Source organism: Taudactylus pleione, unplaced genomic scaffold (genome assembly GCF_031769625.1).
Source record: "Taudactylus pleione unplaced genomic scaffold, aTauple2 ptg000995l, whole genome shotgun sequence".
Taxonomy (NCBI): Eukaryota; Metazoa; Chordata; class Amphibia; order Anura; family Myobatrachidae; genus Taudactylus; species Taudactylus pleione.
The window spans coordinates 583,658-610,974 of record NW_028285396.1 but is presented as its reverse complement, the minus strand read 5'-3'; the positions used below and the strand labels follow the sequence as shown (position 1 = coordinate 610,974).

At 44.1% G+C, this 27,317-nt stretch overlaps 1 protein-coding gene across 6 annotated transcripts in view; it reads left to right on the top strand.

Moving 5' to 3' along the window:
* The first annotated feature begins 411 nt into the window (after window positions 1–411).
* The window catches only part of ARMC9 (armadillo repeat containing 9), a 185,628-nt gene continuing 158,722 nt past the window's right edge, over window positions 412–27,317 (top strand). For 4 of the 6 annotated variants that reach the window (XM_088460937.1, XM_088460935.1, XM_088460936.1 and 1 more), the window contains exons 1-2: window positions 618–760; window positions 22,665–22,754. In XM_088460937.1, coding sequence (XP_088317063.1) covers window positions 22,704–22,754 — 51 coding nt within the window. In that variant the 5' untranslated portion in view covers window positions 618–760; window positions 22,665–22,703. Of the gene's footprint in view, window positions 497–617; window positions 761–22,664; window positions 22,755–27,317 lie in introns of those variants that run through there. The other 2 variants (XM_088460934.1, XM_088460938.1) reach the window with 2 other exon arrangements.

Here is a 27,317-nt window from a genome sequence, read left to right as displayed (position 1 = left end):
TTACCTAAGAGTGTCGGGACTCTGACTGTCGGGATGCCGCTGTCTGTATGCTGACCAGCTCCTTCCCGATCGCCAGGATCCAATACCCAACCCATAACAATCTATGCATAGAAACCTATGCTGGTTGCTGTAGGGACCGTAGCAGATATCCTAGATTGCTGCGATCCCTCCACAATACATTCAGGGATGCAAAATATTTGTGGCTATGCCGAAAATATTTAATGAAAAATAAATAGACCCCCCTAATACATGATATCCAGCAGCAACCCACTAGTAATGATTGCCACTGTAACTACCAGCTGCTTTATCCTTCATTGATTTTAATGTTTTTTTTTTTTTTAAACCAAACTTAATTGTTTTTTTAGGAGTTAACAACTCCGGATTTGATGCCTGGGTTTCCTACCTGCCGTATTGATAATACAAACAATAGGTTACATCGCACGTGAGATGAGCCCCGCTGCGCACTGTGTCATTCTCCGTGTGCCCACCTTTCTAGGTAAGCAGCACTGCCCGTGCCCGCCCCCGTTACATCCTGAGAGAAGCACCGCAATTTTGTATTGCTGCTTCTAATTGGTCTTCTTGCCACAATTTGGTGACCGGCTGCTTGATTGGTTCCCAGTAAAAGAAGTGTGTGGCTGTAAGCGTATTGTTGTCCCTGGTTACTGTGTAACAGTCTGTTGGGCCTGCTGCTGTTTCGGGCGCAGTGATCGTGGTTTACTTCTCGTACATAGGGTTTAATAGTGCTACACTCCGGACAGCGGTAAGGTTTATGTTACATTGTTGCATCTAGTGTTGCCTGTTGCAGATAGAAGACTTTTTAAATCATAGTACTTGTGGTACGCTATACAATTTTTTTCTGTGTTAAAATTGTAATACATCCAAAATAGTGCAGTTGTAGTAGTGGCAATTTGATAAAACGCTAGTCGATCTCCCACTCTGGAGAAGATGTACTAAGCTCCGGAAAATGAAAAATTGGAGGGTGATAAACTACCAGCCACTTAGCTCCTGTCATATTACCGGATGGTGTCTGATAAATGACAGTTAGGAACTGAGTGGTTAGTACTCATCACTGTCTCTCTCTCTCTCTCTCTCTCTCTCTCTCTCTCTCTCTCTCTCTCTCTCTCCTCCCTGTCTCTCTCTCTCTCTCTCTCTCTCTCTCTCTCTCTCTCTCTCTCTCTCTCTCTCTCTCTCTCTCTCTCTCTCTCTCTCTCTCTCTCTCTCTCTCATTACAGCAGTCAGCAGTGCCCTAACTGACTGCTATGATACATGCCGGCATTCTGGTGGATAGTTTTCCATGGGGGATAAAAATCAGGCCAGCCATAGCACCCACCTTTGCCATGATTGTGGGTGTGCACTGTGGGTCTCATTCAGACCCACTCGCAAGCGCAGGACGCTCGCAAGCGGGTCGATGTTACCCAAATGCGCATGCGGACGACAGAGGGAGCTCCGTCGTGCGCATGCGCGAGACCCGGCTAGCGACAGCCAAGCTGTCGCTCCGGGTCTCGCACCAAAGGGGGCAGCACGCGACAGCACGCCCCCTTTGGTGGGCGTGCCAGGGGCGTGGCTGCCAGACGGAGGCGTTCCCATGCAGACGGAGGCGTTCCCATGGGAACGCCTACCGTCTTGGTCCAGCCCCACTGACATCACTAGTGATGTCAGTGGGAGTGATTTTGGCTCTTATATAGCCAAAATCACTCTAGGGCTTGCGGCAGCGAGACCCTACCGCAGGGTCTCGTCGCAATGGTCTTGACCATCGCGACCATCATCATGGACGCTCGCATAAGCTGTGGGTGGTAACCCACAGCTATGCGAGCGTCCAAAAGGCCGCTCCAAATTTAAATAGGACGGCCCTGATTCAGAGCGAGCGCTCTGGTCAGAGCGTCCGGCTCTGAATCAGGGCCTGTATACGTTAGTCATAATTACATCTTTTTCATCCCCCACAAGAAGTATAACTTGTCATAATATATACAGCCATAGCAAAAGTTTTTTGAATGGCACAAGTATTGGTTTTAACAAAGTTTGCTGCTTCAGTGTTTTTAGACCTTTTTGTCAGATGTTAATAAGTGTCAAAGGCTATTATTGACAATTACATTAAGTTTATGCAAAGAGTCAATATTTGCAGTGTTGACCCTTCTTTTTTAAGACCTCTGCAATTCGCACTGGCATGCTGTCATTCTAATTCTGGGCCACATACTGACTGATGGCCGCCCATTCTTGCCTAATCAATGCTCAGAGTTTTGCAGAATTTGTTGGTTTTTGTTTATCCACCCGCCTCTTGAGGATTGACCACAAATTCTTAATGGGATTAAGGTCTGGGGAGTTTCCTGGCCATGGACCCAAAATGTTGATGTTTTGTTCCCCGAGCCACTTTATCACTTTTGCCTTATGGCAAGGTGCTCCATCATGCTGGAAAAGGCATTGTTCCTCACCAAACTGTACTTGGATGGTTGGGAGAAGTTACTCTTGGGGGATGTTTTTGTACCATTCTTTATTCATGGCTGTGTTCTTAGGCAAAATTGTGAGTGTTTCTACTCCCTTGGCTGAGAAGCAACCCGCCACATGAATGGTCTCAGGATGCTTTACTGTTGGCATGACACAAGACTGATGGAAACGCTCACCTTTCCTTCTCTGGACAAGCGTCTGTTTGCCCCCTTCTGTGTGTCATGGGCAAGCAGAGGCTCCCCCTTCTTTCTGTCATGGGCAGACAAAGGCACTCCCTTCCATGTTTCATGGGCAGGCAGAGGCAACTCCTTCCATGTGTTATAATGCAATGTCATATTTCTTTTCATCGAAGATAAATATTATGTAGATTACTGACATTAATTGCTATTCTTTGTCATCAGAGTGCTATCGCCATAGGTGATTACTATACTGATTTCCAAACTCGTCGTTATCATAGAATCATTTAACTGAACTCTGTCATCTTAAAGTTTGCATTAATGCATTTTCCAACACAATGGAAATATTACGCCATGGGTATATAAATCATCTTTCTACTTTGTCCGTGATTTTTTTACGTTTTTGAGACCCTAACATCATCCCCTAGACCAGAGGTTCCCAAACTTTGTCCTAAAGGCACACTAACAGTCCAGGTTTTAGAGATTTTCATGCTTGACCACAGGTGACTTTATTAGTACCTCAGTCAATTAGTACCTCAATCAATTTGATTTAGCCACCTGTAGTCATCCATCGATATCTCTAAAACCTCAACTATTGGGGAGCCTTGAGGACTGTGTTTGGGAGCCTCTGACCTAGACTATGACCGTAGATAATTGACATCCATAAGGACAATAGACTTAAAGGGCGGAATTCAATTGATTCCTGCGCCCGACGGAGCTATTCAATTCTTGCTCCTGTCAGGCACGATCAGCTGACAGCGCTACATTTCAGCTCGCAGCCCCAGGGGGGGGAGAGATGAAATGTGCGAAAAGTGACATGATTGGGCGCCCAAACATCACTTTTCGCGATCGCGCCCAGCACTTTGGTCGGGTTTAGCTGCTTTACGCGGCTAAACCCGACCACTTTGGGCGTGATCAGCACGAAAATCTGGAACAATTGCATAGCGGCCCGCGATCTCCTGTCACTTTAGACGGGAGATGCGGGCCGCGAAAACAATTGAATTCCGCCCAAAGAATTCCATCTAAGTAGAATAATGACAGTTGGGACCTTATGTCCAAATGTCGGCATGTTTTTTTTATGTTTATAATGTTGACATTAACCATGAAGATATTCAGCATTTCGACACAGTTGTAATGTCAACATTGTCTTTCTAGTGTAATTCTATAACGGTAACCGTAAAATTAACCCTAAGCCAAATGGAAAAATGTTGACTTTATGACCATGTCAATATTTCCTGTGTCGCATCCCTCAGATGGCGGAAAACTGGGCTTCCCTTCTCAGGGTCCTGTACCATTACTTCCATATTGTGCTTTCTCCTCCCTTAAGTTCTCTAGTTGCTTGACGATCGGAATGGTCAGGAGGAGCTATAGTGTTCTTGTTATCTAATGGATGGACATGGGACTGGTTAAGTAAGGTGAAGAGTGCACTGTCTTTTGTAAAGTGTTTTTTTTTACCCTCATATTGAGACTACAGCTTAGATGTGGAGATAATAGGGTGGTCTCTGGGTTGGGCATGCTGAAGTTTTTCTTTAAATATAGATACAATTGGAAAATGATTTTGATGTATTGTAGGCCATTGCCAAGTTAAGAATGGCAAATTGCCTGTAAGAATTAAAAAATAGTATGTGTAAGGCAATATGGTCAAATATGCCAATGAGCATTTAATAACTAATCTCATTAAACCGTTCGCAAAAGTAGTTTCCAGTTTACACAAGAAATACAATTGCTTTTCTGCTCTAAGGGACGAACTGTTGGATCAGATGGTAGAACTTTAGAGAAATGACAATTGTTGAGTAAATGTTTGGCTTCTTTTGTATTGTCTTCTGTATTCTGGTGTTAGGCGATAATAGTTGCAAGTACAGTCAGGATAATACTGAACTATAAATATATATATTTTTTTTTCATGCGCCCTATATGAGAAATTCCTTTAGGATTTTTTGGTGTCCTAAATGATGATAAAATGCAATCTATGAACCTTTTCTTGTTATCTGTATTTCTACATTAGTTTTGCCTAGTTGCTATCTAATCTATAAAGAGAATCTAACTTACACCCTTGTTCGTGTCTTCCCAGAACTCAATGATTAAACATTCCCTGTCTTTAGTTTATTTTTTCCTAAAGAAATGTGATCACTGTAATAGCTCACATACTTTTCACAACAAACATGTCCGGTAAATCCTACATATTGGCTAGGAGGGTTTTTGGCTTTTTCCTCTTAACAGAATTTCTTCAACTCCTTTGACATTTTTGGGCTGTGCTGCATGAGCACATGCCACAACATTTCAGTAGAGTTATGGTCAGGGCACATGTTCTCCCGCTTCAGTCATTCTTTCTGGTTTTGTTTAAAGATCTTTGTTGTGCTGTATGAGCCAAGCTCTTTTAAACATTAACACAGATACCTTGACAATCTTTGGTAGTACAATCTATATTATGGTCTTCCTCCTTGCTATTCTCTGATACATGCCACTTTCTGTTTTCCTTGTGATGTACTCATGAACACTAATATTAGACAAAAGAGGTATCTTTAGGTCATTAGATATATGTGCAAACTCGCAAGATGAAGACTGATGACCAAAAACTGGAACAGGTGTACAGTGACTGAGATGGGAATGTTGATCCTTGAGACTTTGCTAAAATACATAAGGCAGCTCTGTTTTTGGAATTCTTGCCAACGTTAACATTGTTCCCCTCAGGAGAGTGCCCGGGTGACATGCAGCTAAACACTGTTGAGCCCTAATTGTTATTAGCAGGTCCATGAACAGAGAGCAGGGCAAAGACTATGCAATTATCTGAAAAACACATCAGTGTGCATCCATGTTCTAACCATTTCATTAGGATTGGGTGGGATGTAAGAGGGAGTCTGTAGGATTCTTAATGTTGGAGAGAAAGAAGACTCTTTTGTAGGGGCACTCTTGTTAGATAATGACGTATTATAGTTTTAAAATATAACCTTTATTAATACATTTTAAAATATAGGTAGACATACATAAACAGAAATAAAACACAGAATTTAAATGTGGGATATTGACCAAAAATATTTTAAGACAAAGGCAAGTTTTTATTCTTTATTTTCTAATATACAGCCAACAGAATTTTTTTTTTTTTTCTAATAAAGTATACGTTATTAATTTTTTTTATCATTTAAAACATATACAAAATAAAACATACACATACTAAACAGAATTAACATCCACATACAGTATTGTTAATAGAAAAAAAAAAAAATAGGTCAACCTTACAAAATATAGCTAAGTCCGAGGGAGTGCATATCTCGACTCTATCCATCTAGTCCAAATACGGTCAAACTTAGACTCTGCTTTACGGGCAAGGTACAAATATCGCTCATGTTTCCCAGTAGCATTAACTAAAGAAACCCACTCCTGTAATTCGGGCCCACTAAGAGCCATCCATGAGCGAGCCAAACAGACTTTTGCCAGAGCACATAAATTAATAGCATATTGAGTGCTATAACGGTCCAGCTCATCATCTTCTCTAGCCCCCAAACTACAGACAGCCAACAGAATTTAAATGTTTTAAACAGTGTTATTATGGAGTTAAATCCCTTTTCTTTTTTCTATCTCGCACATACCTTTAGGGAGCAAATCAATAAAAAAAAAACCCATGCAGGTAAAGAAACTTGTGTACAAAAATATACAACTCCCCAACAATCCAATCCAAAGGCCTTCACTGAATATCGCAAAACACATTACTCACTGTCTGTAGGACTCCTCAGTAATTCAGGAACCCCCTGGATGTTCCAGTAGAGTATGTGAGTATAGTTTCAGGATGTATGCATTTAACCTCTTGCCTGGCGTAGTTGCATCAGATGCAACCACACCAGGCTGGGCTTTTCCTGACAAAGGAGCCTGCTGGAAGCAAATCCTCCAGCAGTCCGAGTTTAGGGGGATTAGGCCTATCACCCCCAGCTACAGTCACTCTCTGGAAGGGGGAAGGGAGGGGGGGATATATGGGCAATCTTGATAGGTATAGTATCACACATGGTGCACTGAAAGAGAGGGGACAGACATCTTATTTAATCTGATAGTTTGAAAATGTGGAAGACAATCTGTAGAGCAGGGGTCAGGGAACTTTTTTAGCTTTTAACCCAAAATATATTTAGATACGCCGACGTTACCCCCTTGATTTGAAAGGAAGGAAATCCCATAGTAGTGCCCTCATATAATGCCCCTGTAGCAGTGCCCCCATATAATGCCCCTGTAGCAGTGCCCATGTAGTAGTTCCCCAATATAGTGCCACTTGTACAAAAAAAACAACAAAAAAACACACTTCCCTTAATCCCCGCTCCTGCATCCGCCGCCGTCCTGTCCGCCCGGCTGCTCCTCGGCACTATGGGAGAGACATCATGACGTCTCTCCCATTGTGCGCATGGAGAGAGCCGGAAGCTGGAGTTCAGAAGAGAACTCCAGCCTCCGGCTAACGCAGTGCTGCATGGAAGGAGCCGGGCACCCGCTGGTAATAACATCTCAGCGGGCGTTCGGCTTAGAGCCTCCCTGCGGCGCCGGGCTGGAAGTCACTGGCGCTGCACCCGGCACAGTGACCTCCATTCCTGGGGGTAATGGACAGACAGCTGGGCATGCAATGATTAATATGCATGTCCGGCTGTCCGTCCATTACCTCCAGGAATTTCATTTTTACCCCATTTGGGGTAATTTACCCCTGTTCCCCGACCAGTGCTATAGAGGGATATGGTATGATTTGAAGATTGCCCTCTGTAGTGGGAAATGGAATTCAATTTCTACATCTATTCAGATAAGCCAAATATAAATAATTTTTCATGTATGCATAATATGTGTTTATTATATCATTGGAATTGGTATTTTTGTTGTTTGTATTTCATCAGGTCTGGTGTGGCAGAGTCCTCTTTAAGAGACTAAAACTTACAGTCACATAACTATATTGGATTGTAAATAAGAGCAGGATAAGGGATAAAAAAAATTATCCTTGTGCCGCCAAAACAGTTCTGAGCTGTTGAGGCATGGACTTCCCAAGACTTCTGAAGGTGTCCTGTGGTATCTGGTGTCAAGATGTTGGTAGATCCTTTAAGTCCTGTAAGTTATGAGCTGGGGCCTAATGGCTCATACTTGTTTTTCCAGCACATCCCATGGATGCCGTGTCGGAATTTGGAGGCAAAGGGCCTGATTCAGAGCCACTCGTAAGCGGCAGCTCGTTCGCTCCGAGCGATGTTTGCCCAACTGCGCATGTGTACGGATCGTTATACGCATGCGCGAACCAGTCAGTGCGGCCGAAATTCATGTGTTCGCAAAATAGCGAATGCCTGCTATTTTGAGTGACAGAATGAGGCGTATGTGGGTGGTAACAGGGGAAGGTGCTTGAAAATGGGGAGTGGAAATCCGATCGCAGGCGTGCTTAAAGGTCAAAACGGGCGTTTTAAGGGAGTGCATAATTAATCCAGCAGCGTCATTGACCACGTCACTTGTTTTTTTTTAACTCAGAACTGCTCGCAAAATAGTGGTTGAAAAAACCAGCCCCAAGAATAGCGAGCAGTTCATACGCTGGTCGATGTACTCGATTAATCTAATAAATAGCGGACATGACGTATGGCGCGAGCGGCCAGGGGGCGTATTTTTCAAATTTACGTTCGCATGTTTTGCTCGCTCGTTCAGACTTAGAGGCGTGAACAGTCCGCAAAGTGCGAAAGGTTCATTTGAATAGCCACCCCTTTTTAGAAAACAAACGACCGCAAATAGCGAACGGCTCTGAATGAGGACCAAAGTCTACACCTTGAACTCTTTGGGGGTGATTCAAATGTTTTTCACGCCCCCTACTGGACATCTTCAGACTGCCTCTGAATGAGGGCCATTGTTTCTCACACCTCAGGAGGCTGCTAGAAAAAATATATCCCTCTGCAGCTCTAGGCATCGGAATGGAGCAACAATTGAAGTGCTCCATCAGGCGCCTAAACCTATAGACCCTCAGTTCCTCAATGTTCCGCAATCCATTACTGAACAATTTCTGCAATGTGGCGCATTATCCTGCTGATAGAGACCATTGTAATCAAGGAATACCATTGCCATAAAGGAGTGTACTTGGTCTGCAACAATGTTTAGGTAGGTGGTACGTGTCAAAGTAACATCCACATGAATATCAGGACCCAGGTTTTCTCAGAAGAACATTGCCCAGAGCATCACACTGCCTCTGCCTGCTTGTCTTCTTCCCATAGTGCATCCTGGTGCTAGCACTTCCCCAGATGACACACGCAACTGTCTGTTCACATGATGTTTTTACATACAATTTACAAACTGTGATTCAGCAGACCAAGCCACCTTCTTCCATTGCTCCATGGTCCAGTTGTGACATTCACCTGCCCATTGTCGATGATTTTGCTGTGGACAGAGGCCAAGAGGCCAGCATGGGCACTCTGGGTCTCATTCAGACCCGCTCGCAAGCGGGTCGAAGGTACTCGCATGTGCACGACGGAGGGAGCTCCATCGTGCGCATGCGCGAGACCCGGCTAGCGACGGGGTAGCCATCGCTCCGGGTCTCGCACCAAAGGGGGCGTGCTGTTGATGTTGATTGACAGCACGCCCCCTTTGGTGGGCGTGCCGGGGGCGTGGCTGCCAGACGGAGGCGTTCCCATGGGAACGACTACAGTCTGGGTCCGGCCCCACTGACATCACTAGTGATGTCAGTGGGAATGATTTTGGCTCTGATAGAGCCAAAATCACTCCAGGGCTTGCGGCAGCGAGACCCTACCACAGGGTCTCCGTCGCAAGCCCGATGGTCGCGATGATCTTGACCATCGCGACCATCATCATGGACGCTCGCATAAGCTGTGGGTGGTAACCCACAGCTATGCGAGCATCCATAAGGCCGCTCCAAGTTGAGGTAGGAGGGCCCTGATTCAGAGCGAGCGCTCTGGTCAGAGCGTCCGGCTCTGAATCAGGCCCTCTGACCGATTTGCAGCTACACACCTCCGTACGCAGAAAACTGAGATGCACTGTGTTCTGACACCTTTCTATCATAGGGCCTGATTCAGCAAGGATCGCTATTCTGCTTATATTCACGCAATGCAGTTGCTGATATCAGTGGTGATATATAATGTTTGCATTCGCATTGCGAAGGACGTCCGCTTCCCTTTACACCCGTACACTTTGGCAACATAGCAAAATAATTGGTAACACTGAGTAACATCAGACCCATACATACAGTTAAGGTAGGTCAGAGCTCACTCGGGAATTGCTTACTGCAGCGCACGCTATGAGGCCTCAGGCTGCGTATGATATTGCAGAGGCTAATTTATGCACGCCCATGCAACGGGGTTCAAACGCACTGGCACGCTTGCGTTTTGCCAACCACCCCCCCCACTATTGGTCTGCGTAATCGCTGCGATCTCAGGGCCTGATTCAGACCCGGACGCTATTTGCGGACGGTCGTTCCAAAAAAGGGGCCGGCTATTTAAATTGAGCGCTCGCTCTTTGCGGTTTGTTGACGCCTCTGAGCGAGCAAACGAAAAATGCGCTCGCTATTTTGTAAAGACGCCCCTTTGCCCTTCGCATCACACGTCATCTCCGGTATTTATTAGATTAATCGGATACATCGAAAAGCATCTGAACTGCTCGCAGTGCTTGTGGTAGGTTTTTCTTACTGCAATCACTGCGAGCAGTTCAGGCTAAAAGACAACCAAGTGACGTGGTCGATGACGCTCCTTTACTAATTATGCACTCCCATTAAACACCCTTATTACCGTTAGGCACGCCTGCGTTCGGATCTCCACTCCCTTGTTTTCAAGCACCTTCCCCTGTTACCACCCACAAACGGTACATTCTGTCAATCAAATTAGCAGTCCCTCGCTGTTTTACGAGCACACGATTTCCGACCGCAATGACTGGTTTGCGCAAGCGCATTACGACCCATACGCATGCGCAGTTGTGCGAACATCGCTCAGAGCAAACGAGCGGCCGCTTACGAGCGGCTCTGAATCAGGCCCTCAATCCTGATCGCAGTTGCTAGTTTGCACACTCGCACTGCAATGCATGCAACTGCGTTCCTTGCTGAATCAGACCCATAGTCAGCAATTAACCTTTTCAGCAATTTGATCTACAGTAGCTATTCTATGGGAATAGGACCAAACAGACTTGCCTTTGCTTCCCACGTGCATCAATGAATCTTGGCACCCATGACCCTGTCATCGGTTGACCTTTTTTGAACCACGTTTGTTAAATACTAACCACCCCATACCGGGAGCACCCCACAAGACCTGCCATTTTGGAGATGCTTTGACCCAGTCGTCACGCCATCAGAATTTGGCTTTTGTCAAAGTCGCTCAGATCCTTACGTTTGCTCATTTTTCCTGCTACCAACACATCAACATTAAGAACATACTGTTCACTTGCTGATTAATACAACGGTGAGTGCCTTTATGTTAAGGCTGCATCTAAAAAAACTGATTTCTCCATAGAGTATTCCGAAGGAGGGGGGTCAGGGTGTTCAAGGGGCTACACCTCAAAAGCTATTAGAGGTACGGATCTGAAATTTGGCATGGCTGGGTAGAACTGTCACTGGGTGCTGCTTGCCAAATTTCAGGGCAAAAACTTAAAAAATTAGGATTTGGGAGTAATCTAAAGCTCCAACTGTCACATTTTTCTGACATTCTCAATTAGGACCACTTTTCTGCTGTAGTCTATAGGGGATTTTTGGGAAGGTAAAACCCAGGCGAGGTGGCGAATTTAGACTTGGGGTTTGTTTTATTAGATAGCTATTGTGCGAGGTTATGTGCTTTTGGGGTTCAGGTAAATTAGAAACTGACAGTTTTTAAACTAATACCTCAAGAATGCGCCATTATAAAGATAGGACTTTTCAACTTGTTGCGCAGCCTCATTAGGAGCCTCCAGCAGGTATTATCACTGTGGCTTCATTTGGGTGCACAAAGATGGCCGTTGTTTGCGGGCGATAGCGGCGCTGGAAAACACCAATGGTAGCGGCGGGGACATGGAGGTGGCGGTGGGAACATCAGCGGTGGCACGGATGTCGATGTCGTCGGTTCGGCGGGACCCAGCGGCGGCGGGGCTATCTCCGCCCAGGGGTGCTGGGGATAGCCCCAGGCTATCAGCCTAAGCCTGGGGTGCCCTGAGGAGGGGGACCCCTTTATTGGGGTGGGGGGATCCCCAACCTGGACTGACTAGCGGTCAGGGTTGATGCTGCGGTTGGGGGACCCGGTGAAAAGGCTCCCTTGGCTGTGGCATCAGCCCCCCGTTAGAAATAGTCCGGTGCTGTTTCTGGAGAATACAGGGGGACCCTACAAATTTTTTTCCCCTGCATTTCCAGAACCAGGACCGGATCAGAGCCCAGTGCTGGTTGTGCAACTTACCGGGGACCACTACGTCATTTGTCCCCTGTATTTTGGCAACCAGGGCTGGTTCTGACTAGCCCGTTGCTGGTTGTGCTTAAATACGGGGGACCCATATGTGATTTGTCCCCTGTATTTAAGCACAACCAGGACTGGCTGCCTGTGTTTAAAAAAAATAAATAAATAAAATAATAAAAAAAATGGCGTGGCCCCAGCCCCCCAAAAAGCCCTCGGCTATGGAGCCCCAGTACTGTTTGTTCTAAATACAGGGGATAAATGACGTAGGGGGTCTCCCGTATGAAGCACAACCAGCACCAGGCTTTTCAGAACCAGTCCTGTTTGCCAAAATACGGGGGACAAATGACTTAGGGGTCCCCCGTATTTCCCAGAACCAGCACCAGACTCTTTCTAGCAAGGGGGGGGTGATGCCAAAGCCACAGAAACCTTTCACCGGGCCCCCCAGCCGCAGCATCACCCCTGGCCGCTAATCAGCCCAGGCTGTGGATCCCTGGGGAGTTGGGGACCTCCAAATAAAGGGGTCCCCCTCTCCAGGGCACCCCAGGCCCAGGCTGATAGCCTGGCACCCCTGGGCGGTGGGTGCTGGGTTGACTTTGTGAAGTGTGATGCACTTAAATTTTAAATATTGTCTTTTGCTGTGGAACTACAGTTCCCAGCAAGCCTCCCCCACATGCTGGTACTTGGAGAACCACAAGTATCAGCATGCGGGGCATTACGGGCGTGCTGGTACCTGTAGTTCCACAACAAAAGCAATATTAAAAAAACACAAAACACACACACTGTAGAAAATTATAATTTTATAATTATAATTTTATTAAAACATACATGTACTCACACATGCATACACTATCTCACATACTCACCTAGTTTTCCTGAAGTCAATCTGTGTTCTTTTCCAGTAGACAATCCAATGGATTACCTGTAATAAAAAATTTCGAACTCCCCTCCTCCTATGCGTGGATCTCTCCTCTTCATTTGAAAGTAGGCAAATCCTGGGTCTTGGCAAAAAAAACCAAAACAAATTACCCGAGCCCACGAACATTAGTAGTGTTATCTAAGAACACTACTACCCAAATGACAGCTCCGCTGCAGGATTTCAGTCCAGAAGTCCCGGTGCAGAGCACTCATTGGCTGAGAGAGGCGAACCTTCTGCCTCTCAGCCAATGAGCGCTTTTCACCATTGAATTCAATGGTGAGAACCGAGCGTGCCCATTTCAAAAATGGTTCCTCAGCGCCATTTTTGAAATTCAAAGATGGCCGCCGCCAGCCAATCACGGCTCGCGACGCTATTGCCCCGCTCCCTCGGCTGTCTTAAATACTGCCAGCGCGAGTTGCCGTGCACTCAGTAGGCGGCGGGGAGGCAGCAGAGAAGAGCTGCCGAAGACAGAAGACTCCTCGGAAGCCCTGGATGGGCGACGGCCAGGAAAAAGAGGTTAGAGGCCGTCGCCCTGCCGGTGAAGACGCCATAAAAGTCCTGGGAGAGTGGCAGCCATGTTAAAGAGCTTAAGGCTGCCGCCCCCCAGGTGAAGGTCTCGCTAAATAAAATATTTTAAAAGACGGTGTCTGTTTTATTTTAATATTTATTTTGCAGGGGTACTGTAGGTACCAGCAGGACCTTAGTGCCCCGCCTGCTGGTACTTGTGGTTCTCTAAGTGCCAGTATGCGGGGTATGCCTGCTGGGACCTTGAGTACTACTGCAAAAGACAATATTTATATATTCATATGCACCAAACAACATAAATTAACCTAGCACCTACCATCCAGGGGTGCTGGGGATAGCCCTGGGCTATCGGCGTGGGGTGCCCTGGAGAGGGGGACCCCTTTAATGGGGGGGTTCCCAACTCCCCAGGGATCCCAGCCTGGGCTGACTAGCAGTCAGGGGGGTGATGCTTCGGCTGGGGGGCCCGGAGAAAGGGCTCCCCTTGGTGTGGCATCTCCCCCCTGCTAGAAAGGGTCTGGTGCTGGTTCTGGCAAATACAGGGGGGGCCCTACGCATTTTTTCCTCCTATATTTCCAGAACCTGGACCGGCTCAATACCCAGTGCCGGTTGCGCTATGTATGGGGGACTCCTACATCGTTTGTCCCCTGTATTTAGCACAACCAGTACTGGGTCTCCAAAGCTAGGAGCTGGTTCTTTTCTGTGGGGTCAGGGGCCACGTTTTTTTTTTTTTTTTTTTTTTTTTACACATTCAATTTTTAACATAAATGCGAAGATCTCACTGCTGCATTCGTCCATCTGTGACTTACTGATTTGATTTTCTCAGGTGCATACGCACTACCTGTGAGCCCTCTGTTGCCCACTGATGCCCCTTTTGCACTGCACCACTGCCACTGCTCTGCACCACCGCTGCTGCTGCTACCCCACACGCCTACAGCCGTCTCACACTCTGCACCTCCCAAACCAACCTCCTGTGTGCTGTCCCCTCTTCCACCTGCATTAGTGTACCATTTTGTTGCCCTTCTCCCCTGCAGGTGGCCTGGTTTACTCATCCAAACCCTGATAGTTAATAAATTTAAAAAAAGCTATGAAATTCCATAGACAAAAAACCTTATGGTTTCATATGCCCCATTAAAGCTGCTTAGACATGATCTGAAAATTCACAAAACCTATTGATTTTCTGCCACTCAAACTCCAAAAAGCAATGAAATTATGATCATTAAGGCTGACGCCTTAATGGGCGTGTTCCTTGCGCAATACAGATATGGTATGCCATCACACCCTGTGGTTAACGGCAGATTCAGCACTCTCACAGAATGAGATTGCTGTCACTCACAAAATGGTGGAGCTGCTAATTGACAGAATTGTGTGCTCTTTGGAATACACACATGCAGTCTATGCAACTGAGGTTTGAGCAGTTATGTGGCTCCCACATCCCACTCAGTGCCCACAATCTTCCCATTTGATCACCAAAACAATCTTACTGGCTTCCAACATCCTTCTCACTGCATACTTTTATCTCATTTAGAATACACGTTCAGCTCCCTTATTTTTAAAAATATAATACTCTGTCTATGCATGTACACTTTCTTCCCCTATATGCCTCCATGCTGCTATATATTCCCCAATCCCTACTGCTGTGTGGTCTCCCAACTGTGATAGTCTGTGTTCCCTCGTCCGCACCAATGTTTTTCCCCAGCCGCACCGCCCTGCATCCGTGCCTTCTCCACAGCCACGTTGCTGTCTCACTCTCATCTGTGGCACTCTTTCTTCCTCGAACCGTGCAACTCTGTCTCCCCCACCACCTGCACCACTCTGTCTTCCTCCCCATCCACACCAATCTGTCTTCCCCAATCCCTACCGCTGTGTGGTCTCCGAACTATGGTAGTCTGTGTTCTCTCATCCGCACCAATCGTTCTTTCTCCATCTGCACCGCCCTGCATCCATGCCACGCTGTTGTCTTCTGCACTACTGCCTTCACCTAAGTCGCGCCGCTGTCTTCCTTTCCTCTGTGGCACTCTTTCTTCCTCCATCTGCACCACTCTGTACCCCCCAACTGTGCAACTCTGTCTCCTCCCCCCACCCGCACTACTCTGTCTTCCTACCCATCCACACTAATCTGTCTTCTCCAATCCCTACTGTTGTGTGTTCTCCTATTTGTGCTAGTCTGTATTCCCTTATCTGCACCAATCTGTCTTTACCCATCTGCACTGCCCTGTCTTCCCATGTCCATGTCACTCTCTTCCCCCATCCACGTCGCTGTCCCCCCAAACCATGCCACTCTGTTTCCCCCCGGATCCGCCCCACTGTTTTCCACCCATCTGCATTACTTTGGCTACCCCCCTTCCCTGTACTGCTTAACCTTCCCTCCTCTGCACGCCTTTGTGTCTCACCTATCCACGCTGCTGTGTCTCCTCCCACCATCTACACCACTTTTATCCCATATGGACAGCTCTATTTTCTGCTTTGACCTCAGTTGCATAGACTGCATGTGTGTATTCCAATGAGCACACAATTCTGTGAATTAGCAGCTCCACATTTTGTGAGTGACAGAAATCTCATTCTGTGAGAGTGCTGAATCTGCCATTAACCAGGGTGTGATGGCATACCATATCTGTATTGCACAAGGAACATGTGACGCCTTAATGACCGTAATTTCATTGCTTTTTGGAGTTTGAGTGGTAGAAAATGAATAGGTTTTGTGAATTTTCAGATCATGTCTAAGCAGCCATAATGGGACAAGTGAAACCGTAAGGCTTTTTTGGCTATGGAATATATATATATATATATATATATATATATATATATATATATATACACACACAGTGTATGTAATGATGTGTGTGTGTGTATATATATATATATAATATTTATTTTATACTACCGTTCAAAAGTTTGGGGTCACTAAGAAATTTCTTTATTTTTTAAAGAAAAGCACTGTTTTTTTCAATGAAGATAACATTGAATTAATCACAAATACACTCTATACATTGTTAATGTGGTAAATGTCTATATTAGCTACAAACATCTGATTTTTAAAGTTATATCTACATAGGTGTATAGAGGCCCATTTCCAGCAAACATCACTCCAGTGCTTGGTACATTGTGTTTGCTAAGCGCGTTAGAAGACAAATGGATGATTTGAAAACCCTTGTGCAATTATGTTAGCACAGCTGAAAACGGGTTTGCTCGTTAGAGAAGCTATAAAACTGGCCTTCCGTTGAGCTAATTGAGTATCTGGAGCATCACATTTGTAGGTTCGATTATACTCTCCAAATGGCCAGAAAAAGAGAACTTTCATGTGAAACTCGACAGTCTATTCTTGTCCTTAGAAATGAAGGCTATTCCATGCGAGAAATTGACAAGAAACTGAACATTTCCTACAATGGTGTGCAGTGATCGCGGTGAGCGACAAAATTTGAGGGTCCCAGGGACCCACCACTTTAAAAAAAATGGGGTCCTATCTGACCATTTCTGGGTCCCATCATAATTTTCTTTAGAGCTCCCCATATGCCTCAGACCTCCCCACATGCCCCTAAAATGCAGATCTAATACCCCCAACAGCATCAGATATCCCCACAAGCCCCTTAAATGCATGTTTTAATGCCTCCATGATCTTTCAGGTAATATGACTTGTCTGTTCACAAAACCCATAGTGAATAAGTAGGCTTACCATATCATCCCTTTAAACTGGGACACTCATGAATTAGACAGGTTCTGTGGCTCATTAAAACCAGGTGAAATCCAGGCATGAAGTCAGCCAGTCACAGAACCTTTGTAATTAATTCATGTGTCCCATTTTAAAGTGATATTATGGTTAGCCACTTTAGGTAATAGGTATATTTATCAAAGTATAAATGCCCGGTCTTTACACATTATTTCGCACATTAATGCCCTTTACACATTATGCCACAGCAAAGCCCAGCCTTTACACATTATGCCATGCAGTAGTACCCCTTACAAAATGATGCCGCACATTAATGCCCTTTACACATTATGCCGCACATTAATGCCCTTTAGCCCCCCCTGTGCATTGCCCCTAGTAGCAGTCGTCCTGTGCATTGCCCCCAGCAGGAGCTCCCCCTGTGCATTGCCCCCAGCAGCAGCTCCCCCTGTGCATTGCCCCCAGCAGCAGGTCCCCCTGTGCATTGCCCCCAGCAGCAGGTCCCCCTGTGCATTGCCCCCAGCAGCAGGTCCCCCTGTGCATTGCCCCCCGTATGCTTTCAACCACCTATGCAGTCCAATGAAGGTATCTTCCCCAATAGGTGTGAGTGACCTGGGCATTAGGCCCAGTCCACTAAAGGGCAAATAGGTGGGCCCTCTAGTGACTTGGGACTAATGCCCAAGTCACACACCTATTTGGGGGGCATATACCTTCAATTGGGCCTAATGCCCCCTATGTTGCCCGGGCCTTGTGCCCGCCTATAGACCCACAGGCCTATTGCCTGAATTTATCCCACGGGCCTAGTGCCCGACAACCCTGGTGGTCTAGGAAGGAGTAAAATTCCGGTGGCCCAAGGCCGCCTACCGGTACAGTGGAAGAGGCTGCGAGGGGGAGCTTCGTTAGCTCTTTTGCTTTCTTCCCACGCAGTCCTCTTCGGTCCTCAGCTTCAGTCTTCTGCCACTAGCCCGTCCTGGCCAGCGGCGCGCGCCTTTTCCTTATTGAACACGCCGTCTTCTGGCCTCTTGTACGGCCGCCGGAACTGTTGCCGCGCCACTCTTCTCTTCGGGAGATCTTCACTCCTCCCCTCCGCCGACGGACTGAACTTTCCCACTCAGCGGCGTCTTTTCAAGACGCCATGAGTGGGCGGGGCTATGACGCAGCGAGCCGCGATTGGCTCATCGCGTCTGCCTCCTATTGGCTGCTGGACCGCGAGCCAAAAGCTCGTGGCCAGTGCCAAACAACCGCCGCTACTTGGCTTCCAGGTAGCGAGCTCCGTTCAGCTCACGCCCGGAGCCAAGCTTCTCTCGCCGCCACTGGTGGAAGGGACCAGGTGGTCCCTTCACCAGGTAACCGCCGCGGTGGCTTACCCGGCGCTGGGAACAAACACTGTCCCAGCGCCGGGCACGGACGCTGTGCCGATGCTGGGATCAGACACTTGATCCCAGCACGGCTTTCCACAGCAGCAGCCAATGAGAGTCTATCTGACTCTCATTGGCTGCTCTAACAGACAGCGTTATGTCTGTCTCTGCAGGGGGACGCACTGCTGCAACCAGCTGTCAGGGATTGGCCACAGCACAGCGCGTCCCCGGGACCTGGCTACTTTAAAAAAGTGGGTCCCCAGTGCCCGATATTGGGTAAAATACGCGCTATAGCGCGTATTTGCGAACACTGGTGTGTACTACTCCCTTCAGAGAACAGCACAAACAGGCTCTTACCAGAGTACAAAGAGAAGTGGGAGGCCCCGGTGCACAACTGTGCAAGAAGACAAGTACATTAGAGTCTCTAGTTTGAGAAATAGACGCCTCCCAAGTCCTCAACTGGCAGCTTCATTAAATGGCACCCGCAAAACGCCAGTGTCAACGTCTACAGTGAAGAGGTGACTCCGGGATGCTGGCCTTCTAGGCAGAGTGGCAAAGAAAATGCGCAATAAGTGCCCATCAAGCCAGTCCAACTTATGGGAGGTGCTTCAGGAACGTGGGGTTAAATTTCTTCAGATTACCTCAACAAATTAACAGCTAGAATGCCAAAGGTCTGCAATGCTGTAATTGCTGCGAAAGGAGCATTCTTTGACGAAAGCAAAGTTCGAAGGACAAAATTATTAATTCAAATAAAAATCATTATTTCTATCCTTGCCAATGTCTTGACTATATGTTCTTTTCATTTTGCAACTCATTAGATAAATAGAAGTCAGTTTTCATGTAAAACACAAAATTGTCTAGGTGACCCCAAACTTTTGAACGGTAGTGTATATATTCATATTCACACTGAAATAGCTATTATTTACATAATCTGATAATGTAAAAAATCAACAATTTTGGGGACATTTTAAAAAAAAATATTAGCCAGTTAAGTGGTTGATGCCCAAAAGATATTTTAGGGTGTGAGGCAAAACTTGCGATGTAGATGGTTGTAATTTGCCGTTCCAGGATGGCAAATCGTGTCCATTGCTGAGACTTGAATTCCCCCTTAGTGCAGTATCCAATTAGCCCCAAATATTGTTCGGGCGCTAATTGATCCCCGTGATCGGCGAAAAATGGGAATTTTGCCGATTATCCCTGATTTTCACCAGTGTTTTTTTTTCACCCTATCCTATTATTTCTACTGAAATAATAGGATAGTTCTCCCGTAAACACAACGCAAGCTTATTGCAGCTCCTATGTGTTTTCGACTTTTTTTGGTGAAAAAACAGCACTTATTGTGGATTACACATCAGGTCCCGAAACCCCCTCCCGGTAAGTGCCAGCGTCGGGGCCGACTTCGGAGCCAGTAGGATAGCATCGGACGAGGTAATTAGTTGTGGCAATCTACCGTGGCTAAGTGGATACCCACCTATTATTTATATTTTGTTTATTTTATGCTTGTGTTTAAAGTTTGCAAATTAAACTGATGGGAAAAAAAAACCATTTTTATTTAAACATAAAATTAAAATAATACATTCTCTTTATATAAATAGGGATTTTGATTCAATTGTTTGAATTTGAAACATGTTGTTTTCAGGACTTTTTGTAGAGTATGTAGCTAATATAATTATATGAGACGTGTCAAACAAGATCTAATAAAGTTACCTATAGATGTAATTAAATTATATATTCTTGAGTCTACATCATCGGCCACAGATCAAAGAACCGAACACTGGGCCTGATTCAGAGACGGACGCTCTGAAAGAGCACTCGCTCTGAATCAGGGCGTTTTTTGTTTTTTTTGGGAGCGGCCTCCCGGCCGCTCGCATAGCTGGGTTTCCACCCACAGCTATAGCGAGTGGCCAGGTTGATGGTCAAGACCATCGGGCTTGCGACAAGACCCTTGTGGTGATGTCAGTGGGGCCACCCACAAACGGCAGGCGTTCGCTTGGGAACGCCTCCGTTTGTGAAGCCATGCCTACCAAACGGGGCGAGCTGTCAATCACCATCAACAGCTCGCCCCCTTTGGCGCGAGACCCAGAGCGACGGAGCACCCATCGCTAGCCGGGTCTCGCGCATTCGCACGACGGAGCCGGCTCCGTCGTGCGCATGATCAGAGGGAAAACATCGACCCGGTTGCGAGCGCTTGTGACCGGGTCTGAATCAGGCCCACTGTTCAGTACAAAGCTTTCTTACATAATAAATCCTCCTAAAGTAACAATATGTGTATGTAGATGTTACCCAGTGGAGTATACCAGCCCAAGAGTGTGTTTTCTGGCAATTGGCTTGTACACGTTATAGAATAGCTGGGAACGTCTCTTTTCATTTCCCCATTTTTGCCATCATGTAGTTTGATTGTTATGGCTTTAGTTATATAATTGTGTATGCGTGTGTGTGTATATATATATATATATATATATATATGTCAGGTGCATAAATATTGGGACATTGACAGAATTTTCATATTTTGGCGTCTATTCACCACCACAATGGCTTTGAAATGAAACAAACAAGATGTGCTTTAACTGCAGACTTTCAGATTTAATTTGAGGGTAATTTCATCCAAATCAGGTGAATGGTGTAGGAATTACAACGGTTTCTAAATGTGCCTCCCACTTTTTAAGGGGCCAAAAGTAATGGGACTATCAACTCAAAAGCTATTTCATGGACAGGTGTGGGCTATTCCCTCATTATTTCATAATTAAGCAAATAAAAGGTCTGGAGTTGATTCTAGGTGTGACATTTGCATTTGGAATCAGTTGCTGCCGACTCTCTCTATATGAGATCCAAAGAGCTGTCACTATCAGTGAAGCAAGCCATCATTAGGTTGAAAAATCAAAACAAACCCATCAGGGAGATAGCAAAAACATTAGGTGTGGCCATATCAACTGTTTGGAACATTCTTAAAAAGAAAGAACGCATCGGAGAGCTCAGCAACACCAAAAGACCCGGAAGACCAGGGAAAACAACTGTGGTGGATGACAGAAGAATTATTTCCCTGGTGAAGAAAAGCCCCTTCACAACAGTTGGCCAAATCAAGAACACTCTCTAGCAGGTAGGTGTATATGTGTCAAAGTCAACAATCAAGAGAAGACTTCACAAGAGTGAATATAGAGGGTTCACCACAAGATGTAAACCATTGGTGAGCCACAAAAACAGGAAGACCAGATTAGAGTTTGCCAAACAACATCTAAAAAAGCCATTACAGTTCTGGAACAACATTGCATGGACAGATGAGACAAAGATCAACTTGTACCAGAGTGATGGGAAGAGAAGAGTACGGAGAAGGAAAGGAACTGCTCATGATCCAAAACATACCACCTCATCAGTGAAGCATGGTGGTGGTAGTGTCATGGCGTGGGCATGCATGGCTGCCAATGGAACTGGTTCCCTTGTATTTATTGACGATGTGACTGCTGACAAAAGCAGCAGAATGAATTCTGAAGTGTTTCAGGCAATATTATATGCTCATATTCAGTCATATGCTTCATAACTCATTGTACGGCACTTCACAGTGCAGATGGACAATGACCCGAAGCATACTGCAAAAGCAACCAAAGAGTTTTTTAAGGCTAAAAAGTGGAGTGTTATGCAATGGCCAAGTCAATCCCCTGACCTGAATCCGATTGAGCATGCATTTCACTTGATGAAGACAAAACTGAAGGGAAAATGCCCCAAGAACAAGCTGGAACTGAAGACATTTGCAGTAGCGGCCTGGCAGAGCATCACCAGGGAAGAAACCCAGCGACTGGTGATGTCTATGCATTCCAGACTTCAAGCTGTAATTGCTTGCAAAGGATTTGCAACAAAGTATTAAACAGTGAAAGTTAGATTTAGGATTGTTTAGTTTGTCATATTACTTTTGACCCCTAAAAAGCGGGAGGCACATATAGAAACCGTTGTAATTCCTACACCATTCACCTGATTTGGATGTAATTACCCTCAAATTAAATCTGAAAGTCTGCAATTAAAGCACATCTTGATCATTTCATTTCAAAGCCATTGTGGGGGTGAATAGAGGCCAAAATATGAAAATTCTGTCAATGTCCCAATATTTATGGACCTGACTCTGTGTGTGTGTGTGTGTGTGTGTGTGTGTGTGTATATGTGTATATAATATATATATATATATATATATATATATTAATATAATATAATTTTTTTTTTTTATATGCTCATTGTGTCTTCCTTATCTCTTAGACTTTCTGGCTATGTGGAAGATAAGCGAAGTGTTCTAGAATGGGTGATATTTTGGCTTATGAAGCAGACTTGCTTGGATTAGTGAAAGAGGTAAGTATAATGTGTGGCATTAAACATGGATAAAAGACTCTGAATCAGTGTTTGTTCCATTAGGATAACTTTAAAATTTCACTAAGAAATATTTGATAACATTAAGGCCCCCATACATCAGCAATCTGAAAACCACAATTGAACAATTTGAAGATTTATTGCCCGATTGTAGTATTTCCCAATCTAGCAATCTGCGCCTATATACTACAGATCTGTTTCAGTGATTTACAGATCGATTGCAGCAAACACAGATCTGCCAATCTTGAAAACCCCATCATTTTACTAGTAACAGTCTGCAAATCTGCATATCATGTCCATACACTAGCAATCTACAGCCAAAATCGATCTGTGAAATCCAACATGTTGGACAATCTGATTTAACAATTCCAATTACTTTTTGGTTGCAATCTGCGATTTGTGAAGCCCATACATTGCAGATTTTTATACACAATCGATTGCAAATTGCAGAATTGCCACAATCGATTGCTGATGTATGGGGACCTTTACTGTAGTGCTTCCAATTTCTTATGTAGAAGCCTCAAGGCCCCCATACATCAGCAATCGATTGTGGCAATTCTGCAATTTGCAATCGATTGTGTATAAAAATCTGCAATATATGGGCTTCACAGATCGCAGATTGCAACCAAAAAGTGATTGGAATTGTTCTATCAGATTGTCCAACATGTTGGATTTCACAGATCGATTGGGGCTGTAAATTGCTAGTGTATGGACATGATCAGCAGATTTGCAGATCTTAAAAGGATGGGGCTTTCAAGATTGGCAGATCTGTGTTTGCTGCAATCGATCTACAAATCATTGAAAAAGATCTGTAATGTATGGGCGCAGATTGCTAGATTGGGTAATCTTCAAATTGTTCAATTGTGGTTTTCAGATTGCTGATGTACGGGAGCCTTTAATCTATATTATTTATTTATTTTTTTCCCCCTGTGTACATTGCTGATGTATGGGGGCCTTTTGATGTAATAAAACATGATGTTCAGTTAACTTTTCTTGCTTGTGACTATTGTAAATAGAGAAATTAACCCCAAAATGTAGGCAAGTTCTGAATTTATTTAGTGTTGAGTCGAAACCTTATGCTTAAAATGGAGAGTAAATTATCAGAATCATTCCATGTGACTCACTTTACATTTGTTTCATGAAACTCGCAGACTTTAAACGAATGCGCGCACCCGAGAATTCTCCAACCAATTAAGGGCCAGATTAATTTAGGTGCGATGAGCACCGTTTTGGCGATAATTGAATTGCGCGATATCGATCATTTATTGCATGTGTGATAAATGCATAGACTGAAACCGACAATAAGTTTTCACCATCTCAGAGCAGGTGAAAAAAAATGCACAATTGCTATTTTTGGCCAAAATGTGGGGGATTTGTTTCAGAACCCTTTGGACACCCTAAGTTAGCCAAAAAGTTGTGTTTAATTAGCGTAATTTGTGCAAAAATTACATGTTACTTTTAGCTCGAAAAAATGAAAGTAGTGGAAAATGGGTTTAAAGTAGTGGGCCTGGTGTTTTGGGGGGCTGTATGGATGCGACAGGTGTTTTAAACATTGCAGGTGGCTGCAGCAGGTGTAGTTTTAAAATTTTTTAAAAGTGCACTTTATAGACACACAAATATACTAGCAGTCATTTTAATGCAACCCCAATATACGTCCAGCATTTATTTTCTAAAAAAAAATATTTCTTTTTATCATTATTCAACACTTATGCAAATTCTCAGATTACAGCCAGTTGACCTAAGTTAACAAACCAAAATACTTTTATTACGGCCATTAATACACTTCTATATTGATTTCCTATGTCAGTTAGCCTTTTTTAGGGTACAGACTGATTTCCCTAAATGTGGAGAAATTTTCGCCTGTTTTGCCAAGAAAATTATAGCGCGTATGCGTTTTCGCCTGTTTTACAAAAGGATTTGGTGAAAAACGGGAGCATGCATTGCCCCCATAGGCGATATCGCGCAAGAACGGACGAAAGTGAGATAATATTGCCGGCAATAAATCATCGATTTATCACGGCTAATTGAATCCGGCCCTAAAAATGCCTATTCGTGGTACTCACAGTGGAGATTTGCAAATTGACTGCCAAATGCGATGTGAGAGAAGTGCATGAAAAAGTGGAGAGACCATCCTGGTTCCCCAAAATTGGTCATTTCGTTAGCAGGACTGTATAGAAGGTTGTTTGTGGGCATTAAGTACTGAAGGTTTTTAATGGTGTCAAATGGCTGATTTGTGTTTTTAAAAAAAAAATGCAAACAAATTACAAAAAGCAAACTTTTTTGTTTACTCTGGAACAAAGTAAATGAAAAAATGCGAAAAATAATAATAATATATATATATAGTAATAAAGGTGATTTTGGGGTACTTTGAGGGCCGTTTTATTTTTACCCCCATAAATGACATGCAATTGTTGGACTAATTAAGCTAATTGGAAAATTACAATTGCCTAATTAGTCATTGGGGGGGTCCAAGGGGTTCAGCACAGTGTTCTGACATTTTAACCTTAAAATAAAAATTTTCCTTTCCAGCTCTGGAAAAATTAGAATTCATTCTGACTGGTTCAGTGCGAGTTGCTAATTGAGTTGCCAATTGAGTTTCCACTCTGAAGCTGCATACACACATAAAGATTTTCTGTCCAACCATCCAACTAGTTGATTGGTTGGAATGAAAATCTGGTAATGTATGGGAGTAAATTATGATCAGCAATTTGCTCCTAAATGCCAGAAAACAGATGAAAATGGACGTTCAGACAAGTTTTTTTTAAATGCTTGATCTAAACAATTTGTTCAAACAACAGTTTTTGTCCATTTTCCGGCGTTTGGGAGCAAATTGCTGATTGTCATTTGCTTTCATACCTTACCAGATTTTCATTCCAACCAATCAACTAGTTGGATGGTTGGACAGAAAATCTTTACGTGTGTATGCAGCTTAACAGTTTGGAAGAGCTATAGTGTTGTGCATGTGAAATTATTGCAGGAGAGTCTTTGCTACTATTGATAGGTTTATGTAGCGTTGTAGTGCTACAACATCAGAAACGTTAACAGAAGTTTTAAGGTGTCATATCCCTCCCACATCTAAACTTGACGTCTACTCTGAATTTGAAGTTTGATTTATTCTTGTTTTTTTTCTCAGACTTTCAATTTTTCATTATGGGGTTTTATAGCCAAATATTTCATATACATAACCCTTATCTATTGTCTTTTTTTATGACTTTGTTTTGTCTATTTTAATCTGACTGTTTAAAAGCTGAAATAAATAAGTTCAAATTAAAAGATGTATATTGTATTTGAAATATCTTTTCTGTTATTTTATTGTCTTTTAAATGAAGCAATAACCTTTGCTGGCAAATAATATAATTAATACTACAAATGTTTAACTGTTTTTTTCCTTTATTGAACACTGTACACTTAGGGGTATATTTGCTAAAGGCCGATTTTAATCAATTTAATATCAATGAAAATCAGTCAAAACTGATCAACATCGATGTTGTGGTTCTGGGGCTAAATCGCACATTTGCCAATACAGGTTGAGTCTCCCATATCCAAAATGCTTGGGACCAGGGGTATTTTGGATAACGGAATATTCCGTATTTTGTAATATTTGCATATCATAATGAAATATCTTGGGAATGGGACACCAGTATACACACAGAATGCATTTATGTGTTATATACACCTTATACACACAGCCTGCAGGTAATTGTATACAATATTTTCAATAATTCTGTGGCTGAAGCAAAGTTTGTGTATAGAAATGAAATTCATTTATGTTTCATATACACCTTATACACACAGCCTGAAGGTAATTTTATACAATATTTTTAATAATTTGTGCCTTAGACAAAGTTTGCGTACATTGAACCATCAAAAATCAAAGGTTTCATTATCTCAGTCATGCCACAATTATTCCGTATTTCTGAATATTTGGATATGGAAGACTCAACCTGTACTTAAAAACCAAATCAAAAATCGTATGTTTAGTAAATGTGTGATTTAGCCTCAGAAACACAACATCGATTATGATAGATTTAAAATAAATAAAATTTGACCTTTGGTAAATATACTCCTTACAGAACTATCATTGTTTAAGTTCTTCAATCAAAGTGGAAAAAAAATGTGCTAAATTACAGAAGATTTTAACCATACGTTAAGGGGGGGATTAAATTAGCAGAAGTAATTTACTGCGGATAATTAATCCCCCAGGGGCTATTCAATGAGCCCCGAAGCAAGCTGGGATTTTTTTTCACCTGTCTGAGGTGGGCAAAACAAATTCCCATTACTCGGCTTTGTTTTCGCAATCACGGCTGTGAAAACACAAATATATTTTCCTTTTCAGGCTCTACAGGGAGACAATGGGGTGTAGGTGGTACTTGGAGGACCGGACACCAACAGCAAAGCTTTTTTCTATCCCAGGATGCTCCAGTCCTTCCCCCTATACCCCTCCCACAGCCTGAAGGCAACCCAGTTTTGTTGGTGTCCGGCAGGCGCTGGATCACCGTTATACAGTGAGGCTGCTTTTAAGCAGCCCAAGCTTTATTTTATGAT